General features: G+C 51.8%; 1 protein-coding gene across 2 annotated transcripts in view; it reads right to left on the reverse strand.

Moving 5' to 3' along the window:
- The window catches only part of GPR137B (G protein-coupled receptor 137B), a 56,284-nt gene extending 33,345 nt beyond the window's left edge, over nt 1-22,939 (reverse strand). The window contains exon 1 of one of the 2 annotated variants that reach the window (XM_021072474.1): nt 22,328-22,939. In XM_021072474.1, coding sequence (XP_020928133.1) covers nt 22,328-22,741 — 414 coding nt within the window. In that variant the 5' untranslated portion in view covers nt 22,742-22,939. The remainder of the gene's footprint in view (nt 1-22,327) is intronic. The other variant, XM_021072472.1, reaches the window with a different exon arrangement.

The following is a 26,679-nucleotide window of genomic DNA, read 5'->3' on the forward strand; positions in this document are numbered from 1 at the left end:
TAGCCTGAGAACCTCCATATGCCACTGGAGTGGCTCAAGAAAAAGGCAAAAAGACAAAAAAAAAAAGTTCTATGACAAAATATAACACTGATTCATGCAACATATAACAACGCTCTCAGAAAAACACTCTTGCGTTACATGGTACTTGGAGATCTTGCTTTGAATAATCAGAGAATTTGTCACAGACATCAAAGTGAGGAGAAAAAACTATAGATTTTGGTTTCTTTTTTTTTTTTTTTTTTTTTTTTTAACCGTCATACCTGTGGCGTATAGAAGTTCCCAGGCTAGGTGTCAAATTGGAGCTGCAGCTGAGGCTTACATCACAGCCACAGCAACACAGCATCCAAGCTGCATCTAAAAACTATGCCACAGCTTGCAGTAACACTGGATCCTTAACCCACTCAGCGGGGCCAGGGATCGAAGAACCCTTATCCTCATAAAAACAATGCCAGGTCCTTAACCTGCTGAGTCACAAATGGAAACTCTGAAACTACAGTATTTTTGAAACCATTTTTAAAAGGTGTAGTTCATTTACAACATTGTGTTGGTTTCAGATATACAGCACAGTGATTCAGTGTGTACACACACACACACAACCTTTTCCGATTCTTTTTCCATATAGGTTATAACAGAATATTGAGTACAATTCCCTGTGCTATAGAGTAGGTCCTTGTTTTTGTTGTTGTTTTGCTTTTTTTAGGGCTACACATGAGGCACATGGATGTTCCCAGGCTAGGAGTGAAATCAGAGCTACAGCTGCCAGCCTACGCTACAGACACAGCAACTCCAGACCTGAGCCGCATCTGTGACCTATGCCACAGCTCACAGCAATGGTGAGCCACAACAGGAACTCCTGATCTATTTTATATACATGGTAGTGTGTATCTGTTAATCCCAAACTCCTCATTTATCCCTCTCTCCATTCCCCTTTGATAACTATAAGTTTGCTTTTTATGTCTGTGAGTCTATTTCAGTTTTGTAAATAAGTTCACTTGTATCATTTTTTCTAGATTCTACTACATATAAGTGATGTCATATGTTACTGAAACTATAGTATTTTTAAAGGTATGTGAACTTGTTGATGAAATATGCAAATACTGTTTTATCTTGCCACACCTGGCGGGGGGGAGGACATACTCAATGGCAGGTAACCCAGTCTACTCTCAAACACTGGAGCCATCACGGGCTCCTGGGAATCACCCCAAGTGGTCCCCTCCTACAGACTCAGCTCTGCGCAAAGTGCTGTCACAGATGAAAACTTTGAGCATCCTGCCTTCAACAGGCTTAGAGTCCTACTAGCAAAAGAAGATGTGGATGAGCGAACTACAAAGAGGAGATGCAAACCAGAAAGATACAAACCACAGGGGGCTGACCCCCAGGTGTGGGCTCAGCTCCATCCTGTTCCTTGGCCACATCCCGCTGTGTCTCACACAAGGGTCCTGGTTTCACCAGGACAGCCCCAGAGAGCATGGGTGGATCAGGATCAACTCAGGATCAATCCGGCACCCAGCTCACTGCCTCCATTCAGCCAGCACTGGATCTCCTGGGCCAGGGACCCCGCAGACTGACATACCAGCCAAGAGCTGCAAAAGCAGATAAACCCTCTCAACCGGAAGCATAGCCCACCTGACCACTATCCTCGTTTATAAAAAAAAAAAAAAAACCAGGAGGAGTTCCCCTCGTGGCTCAGTGGAAACACATCTGACTAGCATCCATGAGGACACAGGTTTGATCCCTGGCCTCACTCAATGGGTTAAGGATCTAGTGTTGCTGTGGCTGTAGATGTGGCGTAGGCCCTGGGCTACAGCTCCAATTCAACCCCCAGCCCGGGAATATCCATACACATCCGGTGCACCCCTCCCCCCACCCCCCCAAAATGAAAAGAAAACAGGAGATGTTTCTTTACTTCCCAGAGCCCCTGCAGCTCCATCCACACACACTGGATGGGGGATGGACTGAGAGAGTCAAGTGTGGAAGGGTGGCTGCTAAGGCCAGTCTGTACCCCAGACCGCCCTTCCTGGGACCCAGTGAAGGTCAGGGTTTCCAGCCATGGCCGTCTCTGCTCGAGTATTGGAGTTTTATAAACTTTGCCCTAACAATTTTACTCTGAGGCAGGGCTTCTCAAAGTATACCCCCAGAACGGGGAATTAATAAATGTGACTGGTGGAGTTCCTGTTGTGGCGCAGTGGTTAACAAATCTGACTAGGAACCATGAGGTTGCAGGTTCGGTCCCTGCCCTTGCTCAGTGGGTTAACGATCCGGCGCTGCCGTGAGCTGTGGTGTAGGTACCAGACTTGGCTCGGATCCCGCGTTGCTGTGGCTCTGGCATAGGCTGATGGCTACAGCTCCGATTAGACCCCTAGCCTGGGAACCTCCATATGCTGTGGGTGCAGCCCTAAGAAGACAAAAAAATAAAAATAAAATAAATAAAATCATATCCTGGATACAACTACTATGGAAAACAGTAGAGCAGCTCCTCAAAAAACTAAAATTAAAACTACCACACGATTCAGCAATCCTATTCCTGGGTATATATCCAGACAAAACTATAAAAAGATACAGGCTCTCCTACTTCACAGCAGCACTATTCAAAAGAGCCAAGGCATGGAAACAACCTCACTGTCCATCAACAGATGAATGGATTAAGAAGATATAGTACATATATACAATGGAATACTACTCAGCCATAAAAAAGAACAAAATAATGCCATTTGTAGCAACATGAATGCAACTAGAGATTATCAGACTAAGTGAAATAACTCAGAGGAAGACAAATACCATATGATATCACTTACATGTGGAATCTAAAATATGACACAAATGAACCTATCTTCAGAACAGAGACAGACTCAAAAACATAGAGAACGGACTCGCAGTTGCCAAGGCGGGGGGTAGCAGGATAGATGGTAAGTTGGGGGTTAGTAGATGCAAACTATTACCTTTAGAATGAAAAAAAAAAAAAAGAATGAATAAGCAACGAGGTCCTACTATATAGCACAGGAACTCTATCCAATCTCCTGGGAAAGACCATGACAGAAAAGAATATAAAAAAAGAACAGGAGTTCCCGTCGTGGCGCAGTGGTTAATGAATCCGACTAGGAACCATGAGGTTGCGGGTTCGGTCCCCGCCCTCGCTCAGTGGGTTAAGGATCTGGCGTTGCCGTGAGCTGTGGTGTAGGTTGCAGACGTGGCACGGATCCCGTGTTGCTGTGGCTCTGGCGTAGGCTGGTGGCTGCAGCTCCAGTTTGACCCCTGGCCTGGGAACCTCCATGTGCCGCGGGAGCGGCCCAAGAAATAGCTAAAAAGACAAAAAAATAAAAAAATTTAAAAAATTAAAAAAGAACATATATATATTTATGACTGAGTCACTTTGCTATACAGCGGAGACTGACACAACATTGTAGATCAACTATACTTTAAATGAATAAATAAAAGTTAACAAATAAAAAATAAAAATAGGAGTTCCCGTCGTGCCTCGGTGGTTAACGAATCTGACTATGAACCAAGAGGTTGTGGGTTCGATCCCTCCCCTTGCTCAGTGGGTTAACGATCCAGCGTTGCCGTGAGCTGTGGTGTAGGTCACAGACACAGCTTGGATCCCGCGTTGCTGTGGCTCTGGCGTAGGCAGGTGGCTACAGCTCCAACTGGATCCCTAGCCTGGGAACCTTCATATGCCATGGGAGCAGCCCTAGAAAAGGCAAAAAGACAAAATAAATAAATAAATAAATAAATAAATAAATAATAAAATCATACTCAGCCCCGCCCCGTGAACATGGGCACCAAGCAAGGTACAGAACATAAGCGGTCCCTGGAGTCAACCATTCTACCCTGACAGGGACCCGGAGCCCCAACCTGTACAATGACTTGTGCAGTAAAAGATGGGGATACCCCACACAACTCACATCCTCATGAAGTCTACACCCCCGCCTGGAGGAGCAACCTCATCACCAGACAAGCACAACGTGACTGATATAAACCATCTGATCCTCTCTGAGCTAAAAGCAAGTGTAGTAGATAACATCAAAACAGAAGCCCCAATCTCAATTTGCAAACACTCTCTCTGTTCTTTATAATTTGTGGCCATGGCAGTTGGAGCACCAAGCCTCAAAAACTGGAGAATAACTTAGAGTTCGCCCTCAGTATATATGTGGTTTCTCCATATCTGCAGTTTTACCTCCACAGATTCAACCAGTCTCAGATCCTGCAGCACGGAGGTATTTACTACCGAAAAATGTCTTGTTCAAGGGTCAACTGTCTGGAATTCAGCTGGGCCAACTCGAGCTATGCTTAGAAACTCTTCCTTATATTCCAAGTTCATCCTTAAATTTAAGTTCCTTAAAGTTCTATTTAAATCCATGGCATTGTTTTTGTGGGGTTTTTTTGGCCATGCCTGCCATTTGCAGAAGTACCACCTGGGGGATCAAATCCACAGTGACCCAAGCCACAGCAGTGACAACATATCAGCTCCTTAACCTGCTGAGCCACCAGGGAACTCCAATTCCTGGCACTTTAAGCTGATATAATGTATACTTAATTGCAGTATAATTTTTGCCCTCATTAAATAAAGTACATAAACGCCTGAACCAAGTTTAAAAAAAAAAAAAAAGACAGAAAAGCTACTCACCCCTCCCCCACTCCTGTCTTTATTCCAAGAAACTTAATTAAAAAAATTTTTTTGTCTTTTTAGGGCCGAACCCATGGCATATGGAGGTTCCCAGGCTAGGGGTTGAATCAGAGCTGCAGCTGCCAGCCTACACCACAGCTACAGCAACGCCACATGTGAGCCACTTCTGAGCCCTACACCACAGCTCACAGCAACACTGGATCCTTAACCCACTAATCGAGGCCAGGGATCGAACCTGCATTCTCATGGCTACTAGTCATATTCGTTTCCTGGTTGAGCCATGACAGGAACTCCAAACTTCATTAAAATTGATTAGTGGCCAGAAATAGAGCTAAACCTCCCGGCCTAACTTTTGCTGTCTTATCGGGCTGCCCATCTCCTGCAGTCTGCTCTGGCTGCTGCTGACCTCAGCAGAACCTCAGGCTGGGAGGAGGACAGGGCTCCTGAGGGGGAGGCAGACAAGCATGAATTGCTCCTTCATAATTTACAGCTACTGCTACTGACAGCGAGGGCCTCTGCCTGCTCTGTGAAAACCAGACCCACACAGTGGGGGTGGGGGGCCGGGGGGTCAGCCAGGAAGACAAGGACCCTGTGAGTGGCAGGAAACAAATGAAGCCAGATAAAAAAAAATTCAAATTCTCCCCACATTGACTGGTGGGTATTCATGGTGGGTCAACTGACACTGAGCACCAAATTGGGAATCAAGAATTATAAAAATAAGGAAAGGCTGATCCCTGACCTTGAGAAACTCCTATCTAGACACAGACATGGTATGGGAAAGTGTGGAGTGACGTGAAGAGGTGTGAAGAGGTGTAAGGAGGTGTGAGGAGGTGTGAGGAGGTGTGAGGAGGTGTGGGGGTGTGGGGAAGTATCAAGAAGTGTGGGAGTTGTGACGAAGCATGAGGAGGTGGGGGTAATGTGAGGAGGTGTGAGGTGAGGTGATGTGAGGGGGTGTGAGGTGATGTGAGGGGGTATGAGGAGGTGTGAGGTGATACGAGGAATGTGGGGAGGTGTGTGAGGTGTGAGGAGGTGTGGGGTGATGTCAGGAGGTGTTAGGTAACGTGAAGAGGTATGGGGAGGTGTGAGGAGGGGTAAGGTGAGGTGGGGAGCTGTGAGGTGTAGGGTGAGGAGGTGTGAAGTAACGTAAAGAGGTGTGGGGAGGTGTGTGGTGTAAGGAGGTGTGAGGAAATGTGGGGTGATGTGAGGGAGGTGGGGGAGGTATGAGGAGGTGTGGAGAGGTGTGAGGTAATGTGAAGAGGTGTGGGGAGGTATGAGGTGTGTGGTGTGAGGAGGTGAGGGGTGATGGTATGGGGAGGTGAGACTGTGTTGGAGATACAGCAGCCTGAGGGGAACCTGGACTCCCTGGGCAGGGCGGTGTGGGCAGCAGGCGAGGCTGGGAGGCAGTCAGGGAGGAGCGGCCTGCAGTAGGTGAGGACGTGCACTTCCCTGGCGAGAGACAAGGGAAGTTTTCAGGAGAATTAACACAATCAGAAGAAGAATCAGAGTTCCCATCGTGGCTCAGTGGTTAAGGAATCCGACTAGTTACCATGAGGTTGCAGGTTTGATTTCTGGCCTCGCTCAGTGGATTAGGGATCTGGCATTGCCGTGAGCTGTGGTGTAGATCACAGATGCGGTTCTGATCCTGTGTTGCTGTGGCTGTGGCTGTGGCCGGCAGCTGTAGCTCTGATTGACCCCTAGCCTGGGAACCTCCATATGCCTCGGGTGTGGCCCTGAAAAGACAAAAAAAAAAAAAAAAAGAAGAAGAAGAAGAAGAAGAACCAGGGGTGGGGAGCAGAAAAGGGCCTGGGACAGGGGATCAAGGAGAAGGTGAAAATGGCGGCCTATTAGTGGTTGCCTGGGACCCTGGGTGGGGGAGACACGGGGTGACTGCTAAGGGCTCCAGGATTTCTTCCATCTGATAAAAAACATTCTGAAATTGGTGGCGGTGGTGGTTGCACAAGAGAGTAACTAGAGAACTTTAAATGGGGAACTGTCTGGAGTGTGTGAATTTGTCTTGATCAACATAAAGGGGCAGAGGGCAGGCAGGAGCAGGCCGAGAGGGGGAGCGGCCTGAGCAACAAGACCTCAGAGGCCCCGGGAGAAAGGCTGGGGACAGGGGACCCTCAGGGAGGCCGAGAAGGGCTAGGATAACTGTGGAGCTGAGCCCCAGCTTGGCAGAAAGGGAGGTGCCTGGAGGGAAATGGGGGACACTGGACAGCAGACAGGCGGGAGGAAGTGGGAGTGGAGGGTTTATTCTAGAACAGCAGCTACTCTTTAAAAATGTGAAATGAGAGAGATTATTCAAGGACACCAGGATCTCCTTCAGGACCAGGAGCCTGGGCCCTGGATGGCAGAGCAGAAGGGGGAGGCAGGGATTGGGGCACAGTGCTGAGGAGGGGGGCAAGCAGGCTGGGCACAGGCTGGGAGGGAAGGAGGTGGCCCAGCTGCTTCCTGGGGACACTTCACCTAGAGACGATGGGACACAGGATGCTGCCTCAAGGAGAGGCCGGCCTCACCCTACAGGGCCAGGAGCAGGGGCAAAAGTGGAGTCGGGAATGGGTACAGCTTCCAGGAAATAAAGCCTTTGCTGGAAGGCTCATGGTGGGTCCACGGACACTGAGCACCACATCTGGAATCATGTCCTAGAAAGCTTTCTCCCCTCACAAACTCCTGCTGGTCTCAACATCATTTCCGCCACTTTCTGAAGTCCTGCCTAGAACTGGCGCCCATAACAGGAAAACCAGAGGACTTTCTGAAGATGTAACTCAGGTTTGGACACCCACTGTGAGTGTCCCTGGCTTCTCTGATTGCTGCTTCAGTTTTAGAGGAGGTGTGAGGGGAAGTAGAAGACACACCCAGGTGGGCCCAGGGAGGCCAAGGTGGAGCAGGGAGCCCCCTCGGTCCCCAGCCTGACTCCCCCTCACCTGTGGACAGGCTGGGTGCCCTCTGAGCGGCCCCACGCCCTCCTACTGCCTCTCAGATGACACAGGGGGGCCCAGAGCTCCGTCTGTGACGCACTTGCCTGACGAAAGCAGGAAGGTTCTAGAAGCAGCTGCTGCCCTCCGCCTCCCTACCCTCATAAATTACAGTTCCCTGAACGTCTCACAGAGCCTGTTCCCACCCTTTGAACTCCTGGCTGCCTGTTTTGCCCTCCTACCAACTCTGGTTGGCATCTGTAGCCTTACAATCATTTTTCCTAAGGTCATGCTGGCTGCTTCTGGTAGAAACATTCCAGGCCCTTCTTTGTGGGCAGGACAGTGTCTCTTGTGCATTCAGGGAAACCAAACAAAAGGAACCTCTTCTGTCCCCAGAGGCAGCGTCTGTGACGACTCAATGAGGCACTATGCAGCCGGACTCGCACTTTATTCAGAATTTCTCTATGCAGCCATTTTGCTTTATAAACACCCCCCCAACACACACACACACACACACCAAACCATCCACCTCAGCATAACACCACACACACACACCGCAACCCATGTCTCCACCTCTGTGCCATCACTTCCTGAACTGCTGCTCCCTTAGAAGGAATCAGGCAGAACAACCCTCCCACCCTGAACAGGCTCCAGACCCCAGTCCTGTGTCCTGGTCCCACCTATGGGCTGGGACCCTGGAGACCCTGGGAGCAGCCGAGAGGGTCTGCAATTCTCTGCTGCTCAGACTGGGGTCTAAATCAATCTCACCTGCCTGACTCTCATGCTCATACTACTTTTAAAGGTATGCATACAAATTTCTTCCAAAATGTTACAGGTGGGAGTTCCCACTGTGGATCAGCAGTAACGAACGTGACTAGTGTCCATGACGATGCTACTGGATCCCTGGCCTCACTCAGTGGGTTAAGTATCTGGCCTTGCCATGAGCTGCGGTGTGGGTGTAGGTTACAGATGTAGCTCGGATCCTGAGTTGCTGACGTGGTGGTGCAGACCAGCAGCTGCAGTGACCCCTAGCCTGGGAACTTTCAAATGCGGCAATGTGGCCCTAAAAAAACAAACAAACAAAAAAAAAAAAAAAAACCAAAAAACCAAAAAAAGTTGGAGTTCCCATCGTGGCACAGCGGAAACAAGTCCACCTAGGAACCATGAGGTTTTGGGTTCGATTCCCGGCCTTGCTCAGTGGGTTAAGCATCTGGCGTTGCCATGAGCTGTGGTGCAGGTCACAGACGCAGCTCAGATGCTGCATTGCTGTGGCTGTGGCACAGGCTGGCAGCTGTAACTCCGATTCGACCCCTAGCCTGGGAACCTCCATATGCCATGGATGCAGCCCTAAAAGACAAAGACAAAAAAGAAAAGAAAAAAGAAAAGCAAAAAAGAAAGAAAAAAGAAAAGAAAATGTTCCAAATGTATGGTAGATTCAAACTTTATTATGAAACTGCATCGATATATACATGTAGAAATAACATAAGCCAAACCTCCATACCTTCCATGCAGGTCAGTCTCCTTGATGCTGCCCTGTTTGTGCCAGAGTCTTTTCTTTCTAATCAATATAAAAGACACCACTGAAGCTCCCAGCATCTCTCTCCTTGGTTCTGTTCCCTCCCTCCTGTGCAGAGGGACAGCTACCTGAATCTGGTGCTCTGATAGCCAGGCGGGCTTCTACTTTTACTCAGATAAACAACATACAGTCCCATCCTGCATGATTTCTCACTTCATTTGAATGCATGCCTTCCACACCCTTTTGCAACCTGTCTGTGCACCTGTCATGGGGCATCTGAAACATATCCAGATTGAAACACGGGGCTCTCACTTATTCATTGGCACCAAAGAGGGGTGGTCCACTGTCTATAAGTCACAGCTGTGTGTCCATCTCCAGCAGAGTAACACTGAAAGACAGGTAAGATTGTGGACTCTGGAGTGGGTTCACTTGGGCTTAAATCCTGGCTCCACCACTTACCAGCTGTATGGCTTTAGTAAAGTTACCTCACCTCTCTGTGCCTCAGGTACCTCATCTGTAAAATAAGACTAAAAGTCGTGCCCATCTCATAAGTTTCTGTGATGCTTAGGTGAGTTTACACAGATAGAGCACTTAGCCAAATGCCTGCCACCAACAGACACTACCTCAGTGTTCATGGAAGTGTTTGCTGCCCCTGCTGTGGCTGCTGTGGTTAGCAGTAATCCCTGCATAGGCCCTCAAACCACACTTGAAAAGCCCCACGTATAAAACTAAGATCATATGTGCTTTCTTAACAATAAAAGGAACATTCATACTCAGAATGGCTAGGAACCACTGACACATCCACTATTTGCACTCGAGATCCACCTGCGACGCCCACTTCCTGATAAACCAGGGAATTTCTGCAAACCCCGAGGTCCTGGCTCCCATGTGGCAGTCATTAGGTTGTGTCTCCACATGCTGAGCACCTCATTCAGCACAGCAGGGTGACACGACCTGCAATTTTCTTTCATTTTGGAAGTCCTGAGTCCCAGTCAAGGGTATCTCCCTTGCTGTAGGAACCTGAGGCGAAAAGAGGGCCAGTTTCAGCTCAGCAAGGGCAGGGGCCTGTCTCTACGGCTGCAGAGACTGGTCATGTTTCTAAAGCTATGGATCCCCATGAAGGAAAAGGGGTAGGCTGTCCCCACCATGTGATCCTGGGTGTGGCAGCCTGAGCCAAATGTGCCCTGGGTTCCTTGGGCTGGGGGCGGGGGGTGCAGGTGTGATGGGCCCCCAGGGAAGTGACTGGCTCCCACATCATCTCCTGTCCTTGAACTTGGCAAGTGCACAGCTCAAGCAGCGAGTCCTGCTCACTGCCCGGCTTCACAGAGCTGCCTGCTTTCATAGGTGATCTCGGGACCAGCGCTGACACTGCCTCTCCTCTGAACGTCTATAAGGCCCACATCTCCCTGGAAGCATCCTCAGCCTTCTCCAGGCCTCCTGAGAGCTCTGCTGTCCTGTCTCGCTAAGCCAGCACCTGTAAGCCCTCCCCGGGCTCGAGTGTATGTGTGTTGGGGGGGTGGCCTGCTCCCCACCCGTCAGCCTGGAACCCCACAAGGGCAGGAGCTTGGCCTCACACCTGTGCCCCTGATTCTGTCAGTGATGAAGGAAGGGATGAGGTCCTTGTGAGAATGACATCTCCACCCGCCGTCTGCCTCCCGCTTCCCTGACCCCCACCAAAGGCCCCTCCCCGCTCCAGCTCCCAGTGCCACCAGGTCCCTCTCTCCTCCACCCTCCATCGCTCACCAGAGCCTCCCGACCCTGTTAAGCAAACAGAGGCTCCATCCAAGCATCAGCACCAGCCAGGCCACCAGCAGCTCTAGGCTCCACACTGATCAAGTCAGGCCTAATGCAACACGGCGGGGATGGGCAGGGTGCACCCTGGAAAGCGCACCTGTCCAAACATCCAAATGCCCTCACAGTCACCACTCGACACCCTGAACCCTGCCTGTCCCATGTCAGCTCTTGCCACCTGAGCATCTGGGTTCAGGGACATGGCTGGTCAGACTGCCATGAACCTGCTTGCTTGCCCTGATAAACTCTCCCTACCTTCCCAGACCTCCGTGTCTCCCTGGAAGATAAGACGGTTATTAGTACAAATACTCATTACGGTGACCTTGGCTTTTTTTTTGTTTGTTTGTTTGTTTTTTGTCTTTTTGCCATTTTCTTGGCCACTCTCATGGCATATGGAGGTTCCCAGGCTAGGGGTCGAATCGGAGCTGTAGCCGCTGGTCTACACCAGAGCCGCAGCAACGCAGGATCCAAGCCATGTCTGCGACCTACACCACAGCTCACGGCAATGCCGGATCCTTAACCCACTGAGCAAGGGCAGGGACCGAACCCACAACCTCATGGTTCCTAGTCGGATTCGTTAACCACTGCGCCACAACAGGAACTCCATCTTGGCTTTTAAAAATGGTTATGTGAATCCCCAGAGGGCAGCCTGTGGCCCCCACCTAGGAAGCCCCACAGGTAAGCCTGCAGCCTTGCTTCTAAGGGGGCGGGGCCTGACCTGCAGGGAGGAGGGAACAGATGTGAGCCTGGCCACCCACCTGCCCCCTGACAGCCTGGTCACAGATGCACATCCTGCCCGTCACGGACACAGGTGGACACAAACAAAGCCCACAGCCTCCCTGGCAGATTCGCCCTCCTCAGGCTCATGAATGGGCAGGGCTGTGGCCACACCATGATTGCTCTGATGTTTCAGAATTGTTCTGGCCACAAAGTCTGTCACAGTCCAGTGGCCCAGGCCCTGCCCCTAACTGTGCCAGACAGACACAAATAAAGTACCGCCTCCCACACGGCCAGCCCAGCTCCAGGCCCTGGGGAGGTGGGGCTCCCTGCCAGGTCTCACCCCCAGAAACCCATCCTCTCTCAGCAAAGGATGCACAAACCACAAAACAGGTCAGGAGTGACAGTGCCTCGGGGGTTTTCCCCCCAAGAAAATCACTTTCTGCCTTGGAAGGAAGGAGAATGCCAAGGTTTGCTGGGACTCCTACCCTTGCTGGGAGCAGCTGGGTATTTGTTATGAAGTACGTGCCTGTGTTCACCCCGTAAAACCTCACGTGGTGAGATTCCAACCTCCAGGGTGCTGATGTTAGGAGGTGAAGCCTCTGGGACCACTTGGTCATAAGGGTGAAGCCCTTATGGATGGGATCTGTGCTTCTGAGTCAGCCGCCTGCAGGCAGGAAGGAGCCCTCCCCAGGCCCTACCCTGGACGGCTGGCCAGCCTCCAGCACCAGAGAGAGACAGGTGGCTGGTGCTTTGGCCGCCCAGTCTGTGGTGTTCTGTGCAGCGGCCCCCCAGTGTCAGAGGATGCTCCTGATTCCTGCCCAGGAGAATAGCCATGGGTGCCTCCCAAAGGGAGGGGACACAGAAGCCGCTGGCTGGAAGCAAGGTGGGGGGGGCCCTCAACTCACCGCGGGGCACTGGACAGGGACACAGGGGACAGCGACCCGGATGGTGAAGGACAAACCCCCATACCACCAGAAACAATGAAGGGAACTAAGAATGTGCCATGCCAAGCAGGGAGGACCCACGAAGAAAGATGCCACCAAGCCTGCAAAAGGCAGTCTGTCATGGGAGGGGTGACACTGCTCCACGTGGCCCCAAGGGTCGGGGCCAGCCTTCCCTGAGCTCCACCTCCCATCCTAGTGGTGGTCTGGACCCTAGAAGCTGCTGTAATCAGAGCAGAGCAGAGGGGTTTGACTTACACTCAAACAGCAGCAGAGGCCCTGGATCTTTTTCAAACATGTATCCTGGAGGGAGAATTAGAGATGACAGAGTGAAATCAGCCCCCAACCTTGTATCAGAAGCATTTCATGCTTGGTGTCACCACTCTAAGGACTGTCACTAAGTCATATCGGCCAGTGGGACCCTGGAGGCAGAGTTTCCATGTTCTCCCTGCTCAAGTTCCATGAAGGCAGGAACCACGTGTGACCTTCGCCAGGTCTGCGCAGCCTCCAGAGAATACCAGACACTCAGAAGCACGTGCTGAGGCAGCAGCATGTCCCTCAGGGGCATCTGGCTAAGTGAACCGTGGAGCGCCCTGACCACAGAACAGCAATGGCCTTAATGAGGAACAAGTCAGTGACACAGGCTACTGCACGGATGAACCTCAAAAACATCACGCTAGGAATTCCCTGGTGGCCTAGAGGTTAAAGGTTTGCTCCCTGGCCTGGGAACTTCTCCATTATGCAACCCAAAATAATTTAAAAAAAAGAAAAAAGAAAAGCATCCTGCTAAGTTAGACACGCAGACACACAAGGCCACTGATTGTATGATGCCTTTGATTGAAGTATCCAGAACAGGCCCATCCACAGAAAGCATGGTGTTTACCAGGGGCTGGTGGGGGGAAGGGGTACAACTCCTTAATGGGTGTAGGGGGGTACTGTGGAGTGATGAAAATGTTCTAGAACTGAGTGGCGATGACGGCGGCACAACAATGTGAATGTACTCAACGCCACTAAGTTGTACTTATTAAAATGGTTCATTTTAGGGGATGTGGATTTCACCCCGATTTTAAGAGCACACTTGTTGAGTGAATCAAGTGGGTCCCCAGGTGGTTCCAGCAGACTGCGTGGCCATAAGCTGGGAGGACTGGGCCCCCTGTGCCAACATCTGTGGCGTCTGAGCGGAACAGGAGCCTGGTCCCACAGGGGCTGGGCCTGTGGGAGCCCCTGCTGCTCTCATCCCACCCCATCCCTCCCTGTCTGCCCCCTGCTCCCTGTGTCACACACAGCCAATAGACCATCACACCCAATGGGTGACACGACTGCTGACAGCTCTGCGGTCTGGGAAGCTGGGAGAGCAGTGCAAGAGGCAGGGTGGACCAGGGAGCCCATTTCAGCATGTGTAGATGTGGACCCCGTGTCCTACAAACTGCGTAGCTTAGCCTGTGTGTCACCAAAGGGTGGGGGGAGGGGGATAACATCGCCAGACATCCACCCTGAGGCCCCCCCAGCCCCCTGCCAGCGGGGACAGGTTCTTCTGTGTGTTCTGGGTGGCATGTGGCTCCCGGCACTCTTGTCTCAGTTTAAGTCTCTCTCTCTCTCTCTCTCTCCCCCTTAAGGTCTAGGGCCCTTCAGGGCACAGATTCTAGCTTACTGCCTACAGGTGACTGACAAGAGATGTCCCAAGTGAATGATGCTCTCTGACCACGAGACAAGAAGCCACAGCCTGTTTCCCACGTGCCCGAAGGACTTGCCCCAGTAGAGTTAATAGCAAGGTGGGATGGGAACTTGGTGACACAGGTGGGGCTTGACCCAACCTCGTCCCAATGTCCAGCCTGCAGCCTGTCACTGTATGGCCAGGGAGCTAAGAAGAGTTTTTCATCATTTCTTTTTTTTTTTTTTTTTTTTTTTTTGCCTTTTTGCCATTTCTTGGGCCGCTCCTGCGGCATATGGAGGTTCCCAGGCTTAAGGGTCCAATCGGAGCTGTAGCCACCCGCCTACACCACAGCCACGGCAATGTGGGGTCCGAGCCGCATCTGAAACCTACACCACAGCTCACGGCAACGCTGGATCCTTAACCCACTGAGCAAGGACAGGAATCGAACCCGCAATCTCATGGTTCCTAGTTGGATTCGTTAACCACTGCGCCACGACAGGAACACCAAGTTTTTCATCTTTTTAAAAAGACATTTAAAAAAAAAAAAAAGAAGAAGAAAATATGCAACAGACACTGTATGAGGTGCACAAGGCCTGAAACACTGAAGTGGGCACCATCACAACTTCCTTTCCTACAGCCCCCACGCACAAGCTGGTGGAAATAACCGACCCAGGGTAAAACCGTTTGGACCTCATCTGTGCTCAGAGGTTCGCAGGCTCTAAACTTTAAGCCACAGGATAAACCAAAAGTAAAACATTTACGAACCTCTGCCACCTCAGTGGTGCCTACGTGCCAGATATTGTCGGCCCTGATGCTGAGGCCGCTTCCGTCCTGCCCCTGCCAGACCCACAGCCAGGACGAGGCCTCTCTCCTCTCCCAGGAACCGCCAGGCAAGCCATGGACAAAGGCAGCTCTTACGATCACATGCTGCGACAGTTTCAAAAAGCTAGGAGTTCGTGTCGTAGTTCAGTGGTTAATGAACCCAACTAGTATCCATGAGGACGAGGGTTCAATTCCTGGCCTCACTTAGTGGGTTAAGGACCTGGTGTGCTGTGGGCTGTGATGTAGGTCGCAGATGCAGCTCGGATCCCGCACTACTGTGGTGTAGGCCAGCAGCTGTAGCTCTGATTCAACCCCTAGCCTGGGAACCTCCAGATGCCGAGGGTGTGGCCCTAAAAAGACAAAAACAAAACAAAGCTTGAAAAACCTAAGACTCACTTATGACATTTTTCAGATGAGCGGCCATCAATTTCCTCAACACTCTCCTCCCGGGGAGCAAAAGGATGCCGCAAAACCCTGCAGGCACTCAGGCCGGTAGGACCCATGTGGAGGTTCTGATGGAGACTCGAACCCTGGGTCCAGGCTTATGGCTCAAAGATGAAGGTGGCGGCGCCCAGCTCAGCCTGTGCTGTTGGGAAATAAGGCTTCGAGGTCCATGGCCTGGATCTCGGATGTGCCATGAAGAGGCTAATTTCCCATGAGTGCTGAAGGCGCTGAGGAAATTCGGTTCACCTGACATCGGCAGCAACCGTGCGGACAGGGAGAGAAAGAGCTAGAGCTTCAAGGAGAGATCTGGGGAATCTGGGCTATGAAATCAGAAAGCTTCTTCTTGGGGGTAAATTTTCAGAAGTAAAATTAGGAAGTGACTTCCTAGAGGAGCTAGTGGAAGATGGCAGACTAAATGCTAATAAGGAAACTTCTGGTCCTGTGCTTGTATGCACGCACACACACACACACACACACACACAAACTTCTGGTCCTGTGCTTGTATGCGCGCACACACACACACACACACACACACACACCTCTGTGGCCGTGAGCCCACTGAGTGCCTGCAAGGAGCCGCAAGCGCCAGGGGTCAAGAGTCCACAACAAGGTGCAGAGGTGAGGATTTCTTGCCTCTGTGTGTCTGTGGGGTCCCAGCTGTGAAATAAAATACCTGGGGGCCAGCAGAGGCTTGCCTCCTGTGTTCTTATTGCTTCTTAATCATCAGGAGGCCTAGAAGCTTCACAACTCCTAGATGAGGGCCTGGCACCCAACAGACTCAGTAAACATTTCTTCATTAAACTGACAGCCCAGAGCCAATAGGATCCACTTAGTCCCCCCTTCCCAGTGGAGCTAAAGGCAGGGTCTCAGGGTCAGATCCTCAGCGGCCTCCTCGTTCCCTGTCAGTGGGCATGGGGACCAGGATGCAACTTTGAGTTGGGGGTGTCGTGCACAGCCAGCACTCGTCCTGGCTGGACAGGTCACCAGGCTCCTCGAAGCCTGCATTGGCTCATCTGCAGAGTGAAGGGCTGGGGTGCTGGACTTCCCCAGGCCTCAGCTCTACGTCAGGAGCTGCAGCTGTAGTGACTGTGGTTTCCAACCTCTCCCCAAAGGCAGGCCCAGGGTCACTGCCCTTTCACAAACATGAAACTCGTAACTTGGTGGGAGAAGTTATTTCAGTGACATGGTGGGTTGATAAAGAGCTGAGCCAGTGCAGGGGCCTGACCTTCAGGACTTCGGTTTGGCCAGAGCCTGGGCTCAGGCTATTAGGAAATGCACAAAGAGCATCTTAGCAGAGGGATAGGAGGCGCTAAGGGACACAGCAGGGACGGTATCCCTTTAACCTACTCCGACCCGGGGCCAAGGAGAACTGGGGCAGCCCTTATCCTGGAGCAGGTTGGTACCTGGCCACGGGAAGCACGCTGGGGCAAACCCAGCTCTGTCCACAGGGCCCCTGCTGCCTCCTGACTCACAGGCCTTTGATGACCCACAAGGACTCCCAGGCCCCCACCATGAGCTCCAACACTCACCCTGAACCCCAGACTCCCACTAGGAATTCCAATACCCACCATGAGCCCCAACACCCACCATGACCTCCAACACCTACCATGAACCCCAAACTCCCACTATTAACTCCAACACCCACCATGAACTCCAGCTGCCCCTGCCATGAGCTTCAGCACCCACCAGGAGCCTCAGGCCCCCACCATGAGCTCCAACACCCACCAGGAACCTCGGGTCCCACCGTAATCCCCCTGCAGCTTCACAGCCGCCCTCTAAGGCGTGGCAGTTCCTGGCTCCTGCGTCAGTGTCCACTAATCACATCACCTCTCCCCGACCCGAGAGGGCTCACTTCCCCTTTTCCTTCCTCAAATCAGCCTGTCATGGCAGGAATCTGCCCCGGGGTTCAAGAAAAGGCTGAACCAGGAGGAAGCTGAGCCCACCGCATTCAGCCAAACCCAGGAACCCCAAGAGTCTGAGGTCCAGACACGTAATTCTGATGGAAAACAGCTGAGAGATAAGGCTGCCCAGTGTCACTGAGCTCCCCCTGCCCCCCGCCCCCACCCCAGCTCTGCAGACATGCCTGCCTTGTAGAGCTGCCCTGGCCCAGAAAGTGGCAGCCTTGGCCTGAAGGCCTCTACTGTACGACCTGGAGCCGGGGGGGGGAGGCACCATACCTTGTGCACAGAGACCCCTGCACACCTCAGGTCTCAGAGTTTGGCCCCTCTAAGCCCTGATAAAAAAAGCAAATTAGGAGTTCCTTTCATGGCGCAGTGGTTAACAAACCCTACTAGGATCCATGAGGATGCAAATGCAATCCCTGGCCTCATTCAGTGGGCTAAGGATCCGGTGTTGTGGTGAGCTGTGACGTAGGTATCAGACTCGGCTCAGATCCTGAGTTGCTGTGGCTGTGGCATAGGTCCATGGCTGTAGTTCTGATGTGACTCCTAGCCTGGGAACTTCCATATACCACGGGTGTGGCCCTAAAAAGAAAAAAAAAAAAAAAGGCAAATTAACACAGTGTTAGAACAGGCTCTGGAGTAAATGCCTCTGTTCCAGCCTGGCCCTCTCACTTCTAGGGCAGCAGGAGAGTGGGGGTCTGCTGGACCCCCAGCCAGGCCCGGAGCTGGAAACCACAGGGACTCAATACTCAGAGCTCCCAGGAGATTCCCCAGACACTTGGAGCCAGACATGCACACAGCACACACAGGGCCTGCTAGCAACCACCATCTCCCCAGCTCTGCAGCCTGTGCCCGGAGCTGGAGAGGGGAGACAGGAAGTTATCAGCCTGTTGGCAGGAGAGCAGTGGCCACTGTGGGTGATGACGATAGCCTCCAGCCCAGGTCCCTGAGAAGAAAGCTCCATGGGAACAACTCAGGGGATGACAAAGGAAGGGACCTGGTGCCCCACTCCCTGGACAGAAACTTGCCAAGCTGGATGCTTGAGGCCAGAAGGTGTAGACATCAGAGCAAAGTGGGTTGTGGGGAAGGAGTCCTAGCAGAGGGCAACTTGTGCCAGGGAGGTCCAAGGGTGCCAGGGACTGAGGATGGTGCCTGATTCCAGTGGGTATCCTGCGGGGGGCAGGGCCCGTAGGAAGGGAGACAACGAATAGGGGCAGGTGGGAGCTGGGAGGGGAGAGTGGGTGGGCATCCGTGCAGCCCCACCTGAAGACGGGACTAGGATGGAAGGGAAGTGGCCAGAGGGGCCAGGATGAAGTGGATCCCACGATGTAGACACAGCCCTGGGTAGAGTCGCCCAGAGAGGCAGAGCAAGGCAGGGAATGCACAGGTAGAGTCACCTGAGGAAACCCTGTCCCCTCGCCAGCAGAGCCAGACTCCAGAGATGCAGGGGCAGAGGCTTAGAGTGTGGGGTACTACCCTAGCAGAGCAAGGCAGGGAATGCACAGGTAGAGTCACCTGAGGAAACCCTGTCCCCTCGCCAGCAGAGCCAGACTCCAGAGATGCAGGGGCAGAGGCTAAGAGTGTGGGGTACTACCCAAGCACTAGATGCTAAGCCTGGCGTGCCCTGGACAGGAGATTTGAACTGGATGTCATTTTCATAACTGAGGATGGTAGGAAGCGGGGTGGTTGACCTCAGAGGGGGTGAAACCGTGACCTAACTAGCAGTTTTACAACAGTGATTAGGGGAAACAGTAAATCAAGTTGAGCCTGCTCAACTACCAGGGTACCCTAAGATGTGGGTCTTCAGGCAGGGGCTGCTGACAGCTGAACGGCGTGCGCCCTGCACAAGGTGTCAGCCTGGGTGGGTGGGAGGCTGGGTGACGGTGCTCCCCCAGCAGCCAGGACTCAAGCATCCCCATGCCCCTGAGAGTGCTGTACCAGGGCTGGGCATGAAAACCTCAGGAGAGAGCAAGAGTTCCCTTCCTCCCAGCTTACCAGGGAAGCTTCCGGGATGTGAGGAGGCCACCCTGAACAGTGGGCCAGGTACAGAGGACATATCACCAACAGAAAAAAGTGTCCTCTACTCTCAGAACCAAATTGGATGCACTACTCCCCTCCCACTGCCTTTTCCCCCTCCCACCTAGGAAGTGGTGCAAACCCACCTCCTCTCAGAGGACAGGGTCCCCCTCGAGTCTCCTTAGTCCCCTGGGTTATTACCTAGCTGTGTTTAATGAACACTTTTTTTGTCTTTTTAGGACTGTACCCTCGGCACATGGAGGTTCCCAGGCCACAGGCCGAATTGGAGCTACAGCTGCCGGCCTACGCCACAGCCACAGCAGTGCCAGATCCAAGCCGCATCTGCAACCTACACATCAGCTTGCAACAATGCCAGATACTTACCCCACTGAGTGAGGTCAGGGATGGAACCCACATCCTTGGGGACACTATGCTGGGTTCTTAACCTGAAGAGCCACAATGGGAACCCTGGATGAACACTTGGTATCTCCCCGACTGGATGCCAAGCTCCCAGAGGACACTGAGAGCTGGGTACATTTCCCAGCTCTAAGAAGTTTCAAATACTGTACCACAAAGGCTTATCCTTTAGTCACAGATGTGGGTATGACTCCTGGCGCCAGTGCTCATTGGCCGTGTGACCTAGGGCGAGTCATATGGACCTCCCTGAAAAGTAGGGGCACCGTCAATATTTCTTCAGGGGGTCGATGTGAAGAACAGGTAAGGCAGACCACTTAGAACCATGCCTGGCACATAGCACAGGCTTCTTAATTGCTACCCACTATCCCCCACCTCTGGAATCTGATTTACACACTCTGAGATGGGGCTCGAGCCATGCCAGTGTAGAGAATCCTGCTTAAGAGGAGGCGTGAAGGAGGGGAAAGGAAGAGAGGTGCGGGAGCTGGGAGTCAAAGAGGGACCCTTTTATAACGCAACAGAAATACCAGAGTATCTGTCAAAAAGCCAAGGAGTGGTTTCTCTGCCAAGGTCAGAGGTGCCAGGAGTTAGTGCCACCTTCTCCTGCCAGTCACCCTGGAGATATAAAGAAATCAAGACCCAGAGTAGCCATCACGGCTCAGCGAAAACAAACCTGACTAGCATCCATGAGGACGCAGGTTTGATCCCTGGCCTTGCTCAGTGCACTAAGGATCCGGCATTGCGGTGACCTGTGGTATAGATCGCAAAGGCAGCTCGGATCCCCAGTTGCTGTGGCTGTGGTGAAGGCTGGCAGCTATAGCTCCAATTTGACCCCTAGCCTGGAAATCTCCATGTGCCATGGGTGTGGCCCTAAAAAGACAAGAAAAGAAAAGAAAAAAGAAAAGAAAAGAAATCAAGACCTGAGAGTTATAAAGAAGCCAAGGTGGTAGCTTGTGGCCTCTCCGCTTGAGAGGCTGTCTGCCTGGTCACTCTTTCCCTCACTCAGCATTTACTCACCAACCAGCAGATGGTGCAGAAAATGCCGCCCTGCCCCTAATCCAGCTCTGAGCACAGAATGTGCATGTGATTTTGCCAGAGAGCAAGGGCAGCGCCCTATGCTTTCCTCTCTTCTCACAAAGGGCCCAGAAGAAAGGTTGCAATGTGCAACCAAACCATTGTCACAATTCTTGAAGTAACATCAAGCCACCTGACTTTTCTATCTTGTTAGAATCATCCTTCTGATCCAAGTAAATAGCCGGAGTGCCTGCAATGTAGCTGACTGCCTGAACTGGTTTAAAAGTACTATGTAGACAGATGATCCACATTACTTGTGGACTGGAAAATATGCTGATACACTGGATTCAGGAGAAGGCTTTGAGTATAGATCCCTTTGATAAGATTATAATAGCTACTAAATAATACAGGTGTAGTTTTTTGCAGAAAGTATTTCCTCCAAATTTGCAGGCAGGGGCTCCTGCTACACCAATACACTCCCTTTTCTACCGTTTCTTCCTTTTTTAATCAACAGCATTTTCTTTTCATAAATAAGGACAAAGGAATGGAATGCTTCCTGGCACAAAAGCCTCTCCCAGAACAGCAGTTCTTCCATTCCCCTCACCAGGTGACATGGTCAGTGCTTCTCCCCTGGGCAGGATCCTAGCAAAAATGGACATTTTAGTGCTTGCAAAGCTAATGGGAGGCAGAGATGCCGATGACTGCTTTTTGCTAATACACCTTCATGTGATACTTTACACAGTATTTTCAAAGTACTTTACAATTACTGTACTTTATTAAGTCAACCATCACAGAAAACAAATGAACTGGTGCGGTCTCCCGTGAGCTTCCTAACAATCCGCCTCATAAAAAGGCTCCTGTGTGCCTGTAAAAGGGCCCCAGTAAACTTTTATGGCGTTTTCTCGGGGCCTCTCAAATGAGCTCCGCCGGTAACCCTGACCTCCCGCCGCCGCGCCAGCTCAGGAGCTGGGTGTCACCCTGACCGCTGTTTAGCAATCCTGCGGAAGAACTTAAGATGCATTTGAGCAGAGCTCCAAAGCCGAAAGCTCAAAACATCCCATCCAAACCAGGACAGTCCCATCCTGCCACCGCAAAGCCGGTGTCTGGCCCCAATCTGGAGGCCAACGTGCGGATGGCCTTTCCAGGCTGGAGATTGGATGCTTTGCCATGAGGGGCTATAGTGGAAACTCCTGAGTTCGAGTGTCCCTGCTGGGCACACCTCTCTTCAGTACCGATTCTGCCGCACGAGCCCAACGCGGGGAGGGCCCGGACCCACTGGGTGATGCTGAGCCGAGGGCAGAGGCTGACGGGGGGGCCTCCAGCCCTCACTTTCCTTTGCCTTCTCCTTCTTCTCCTTTGGGCATGGGTGGGCGTAACCGAGGAGAAAGGCCTGCAGGTAGGACGGGGCTCGGACCACCCTGGAACCTGCGCTACGTCCTTGACACTCTCAGCCCTGCGGCTCTGCGACCGGCCCCGCCTGCAGTTGCCATCGCCCCCGCCAGGTGAACGCCCGCCAGGTGCCTCCCGCCCTCGGGGGCTGCTGCCCGCGACTCACCTGCGTGAAATACAAGTTCATCAGCGTGAGGGTGAAGAACTGGAGGCACACGGGGAAGCAATAGAGCAGCCAGAATACGAAGGGGCTGAGCGCGTTGGCCGCCACGAAGTCTTTGAAGTAGAAGGAGAAGAGGACCGTCCTCAGAGAGGCCCAGAAGAGGCAGAGAAAGAGGAAGACACTCTGGTAGCTGAGCCGCTTGTGGCGGTAGCGCAAAACCAGCCAGAGCTGCACGTAGATGAACACGAAGAGCAGCGAGTAGAACACGGTGTAGACGATGGTGAGGCCGAGCTTCACGTAAGGGGGCACGGCGGGGGTCAGCGTAGGGGGCAGCGAGTCGTTGCGCAGGGGGTCCCACGGCGGAGCCTCCATCTGTCCGGGGGCGCTGCGGCGCGGCCGGGAGCGCTCGGGCCTCATCGGGACTCGCGGCAGCCGCCGCCCCCGCGGGGGTCTCCACGCATCACACTCCACCCGGAGCCCGGCGACTGGAGGAAAGAAAACAAGCCGCACTTCCTCCCCCGGCACCACATGATTCACTGGGGCGGCCTTTGTCTGCGATTGGCAGCGCCGCGCCCGCCGCCCCCGCGCGCCCGCTAGGGCCGCGCGCCCCGGGTCTGCACCCTTTGCCCAAGGAGCGCCGCCCCGCGGAGCCTCGCCGCGCGCCCCCCGGAGCCCCGCCCCCGCACTGAGCGCCCCGGGCCCGGCCCGCACCTCCTGCCCGGCCCCTGCGCTGCGCGCCCCCGCCCCTGCCCGCACCGCCTGCTCCGCCCCCGCACTGAGCGACGGCGCCCCCCGTGCCCCGCCCCCGCGCCTCCCTGCCAGCAAAGCCCCCAAAACCCTCGTCGCACACTTCTCCTGGGAGAGAGCTCCCCGTCTCGCGCTGTGTGTTGATGGCTACTTGTTGTCTTGCCGAAGTTCGTTATTTTATCTCAACAGCGACAAACGTTGCGATGTTTTTTTAACATTAAAAATAAAACTACGACTCTGCGACTATAAACTGGCCGGCGTTTTTTCTTGGACGTCTGGGGTGATGTTTATTTCTAAATCCAGAAATGCCAAAGACAAGGGTTGTGTTTTTGAGGTCACGTTTGTATATGCAGAGTGAGGAAAGCGGTGGTCCCTGTGGCTGCTGCCTGGTCTCCGTGGTTAAGAGGGACTGTTTTCTCCCGGAGACCCACACAATACGCCCCACATTGTGCTCTCTCTGTGGGGTAGGGGGTGCTCTCTCTTGGGGAGGGCGCGAGCGGAGGGAACGCACAGACATGAGCGGGTCAGTGGCCGCTCTGAGTGTGCTGCCCCCCTTTCCAATCCCACATGCCCAGCAGGAGGTCTGTCCACCAGACCGACCGACCGACAAGTTCTGTTTGCTGTGGTTGAGGGTTCCCTCCTCTGAAGCGGAAAAGTCGACCCAGTTTACGCCCCAGGGGGCCTCTCTAGCATCGTCTTGGGGGACCTCGCTGCGGTCTGGAAGCATTTCTGGGCAAGCAGCTCCGGTACACAGAAGAAAGGGCCCCAAATCTCCAAAACTCCAGTAATATCCCTGATTTATTTTTTCATCTCAAGTTAATAGTCAACTTCGTGGCTAATTGTTCTTTTTCCTAAAAGGACCCCCGTGGAGCCCGGATCCAGCCCTGTTTTTCCAACACTTGATGCAGTGTTTACACCCTCCCAGTAAATTTCGAGTGCTTTGTCAGGGCCAAGTGTGCCTTTGGTGTCAAACTCCTTTTCTAGTTCCCCTATCCTTTCCCTCTCTCACTTGCCCCTCATTGTTCTGAGGATAAAGTCCAAACTCCAACTCTAGCTTCCCTCCCTGACTAGTCTCTTGGGGGGTGTTAATGAATGTTAACAACTCTTAACTCCTGTTGCCAAGAAAACTTTTTTCCATTCCCTTCTTCTAACAGGTGGCCAGATTCCATTCACCTGTAAGAGGTTACTTCCTCCAGAAAGTCTTCCCAGACCACAGCACCATCCACTCAGGTTAGGTGCACCACCTGTGTGCTTACACAACATCCTTGTCTCTCACCCCACTTGCCTGTGTTTCCTTAGGATAGAAACTATGCCTTGCTTGCATTGGTCTTCCCTATTCTTGCCTGGACATTCATTCAAACAATTTCTGCGTATATTTTATTTCACTGAAAGAATACAATACCCTCATAAGAAGCTCTGATATTTCTCTTCCACCATGCCAGGCCTCTATAGTCACGAGACAACCCTATCATCCAGAGTGGCTGCTGGCTCTCTAACCATTGCATTCACCTCCCAGGCTGGCTGGGAGGAACAGGGGAAGATTAAAGGGCACTCGTCCTCTCTTGTTCAAGGAGCCTTCCACTACTCATTGGTAGAATCAAATGCATCCACTCCTCATTGGTAGAACTTAGTTACGTTAATGTGATAGCTGCAAGAGAGAGTTGGGAAATGTATTTTTATTCAATATTGTAATATGCACAGCTGAAAGTCAAGGTTTGTTATTACGGATGAAGGGGAGAATGGATCTGGGGAGGAACTAGCAGTCTTTACCATACTTCCAAAGCAGCCCAAAAGAATGCCAAAGTTCTGCAATAGTCTGTCCCTTTGACTCTGCAGCACTGAATGTGCTTCTTACTATTCTTGAAATTCTGAAAGAAAAAAAAAGTTCCCACTTAATATAATGCAGCATCACTTGTGCAACTGAAAAATACCTTCACTCCTTCTCCTAAAGGAGTCACACTAAAGGATCATTTTCTGTATCCAGCCTGAAGTCCAGGATCTCTGGGTAATAACAATTCCTCCTTTACTTCTGTCACAGTCAATATTTTGATCTCATAGATTAAATCATTAACATATCTGTTAATAACATATCCTATATGAGATAGAAGAAAATTAAAATGAAGGTCATTAATTAAAATAGATACAGATATACATATGACACAAGGAAGAAAAAAAAAATTGATGACTTAAATCAGACCTAGAGAGCTTTGGTTTTCTTCTGTCATATGAAGGGCCATAGCCGGCTGCCATCTGTTTGGTTCTAGGAGCTCATGATCAATTAGCTTCTGCCAAAGATACTGATACACAGACAATTCTGATTCCCAAGCTGACCCTGGGAATGGTCATGGTCACTATGGCTTTTATAGAGATGACCTTGCCTCTCCTTGTGGTTGTGCCTCAACTGGCCTCTGGCTCTTGGGATCCTGGCAAGCATGAGATGGTCTGTTTAACCCCTGCAGTTCTCAAGAAAATATCCATGACTGTGCCTTAGAGAGGTGGTGGCAATTCCCTCACTGCCTTGATGAAGAGAGCGTCTTCAAGTGACCAAGTTAGGGGATGGGCGACAAGGTCACACATGGGAAATCCACACCAACCTTCCTCTTTCCTTGCATTCCTATGTGATGTCAAAGAAATGCAGGTGTCTCAGCTTCTCTTAAGATGAGAACCACACCACCTGCTCCAGGAAGCACTTGGACTAGGCTCTCTTGGAAAGGAAACATCCTCTTCTTCCCTCCTTCAGCATTTATTTCCATGTGTATTCCCAAGACTTTTCCTGGTACAGAGAGCAAAATCCTGCAGTGACTTTGGTGCCTAAGTCTCCTCCATCCAGGTCTGGCTTTATAAAGTGGGACCTTTACGAGGGGCACGTGGGTACTGAGCTCTGGCTTTTGTCTGAAGACACCGCCCTTCACAAAGTGACCTTCTCGGGCCAGAACATTGTAGGTCTTCAAGCAAGTGAGAAAGAGCCTCTTTATACAAAAGGAGGGGTTACTTCCATGACAGGAGAAGCTATGTGTTCTGAGCCCACAGTGCCACCTGTCCCCATTCAGAATCTCCCAATGCTCACTCTTTCCCATCTGTCCCCTAACTATCCAGGAGAGACAAGAGATTGTGACTTGAACAGATATGGCAAATCAGGAACCCAGAGAATCTCCCTTAAGTGTTTGTTGTGGTGGCAAAAGATAAGCTAGACTTTTAGCACAGTCAGTGAAAGTCCCTGGTTTTCAAACAGCCTGAGCTAGAACTTAAGACCCTGACCTTCACATCTTAAGCTGTCCCGCAGATGGTTTCTGAATTCTTTGTACCCTTTTCTACTGTTTACTGGCAGGAACAGCTAGATTTCTCGATGCCTTAACTTCACTGCACCAGGTGACCTTCATGCAAGTAACCACAAGCGACGTTGTGCCATGAATTGTCTTTTATTTTTCTTTATCTTTTTGACCACGCCCCCAGCATATGGAAGTGCCTGGGCCAGGGATCGAACCTGGGCACAGCAGTGACCTGAGTCACAGAAGGGAACTCCCAGAAACTGGCTTAATACTACTTGAGTTTTCATTGTCCTTAGACTCAACCAGACCAGTCACTTTCAATTTCACTCCCTTTCCTTG

This window comes from Sus scrofa, chromosome 14 (genome assembly GCF_000003025.6).
Source record: "Sus scrofa isolate TJ Tabasco breed Duroc chromosome 14, Sscrofa11.1, whole genome shotgun sequence".
NCBI lineage: Eukaryota > Metazoa > Chordata > Mammalia > Artiodactyla > Suidae > Sus > Sus scrofa.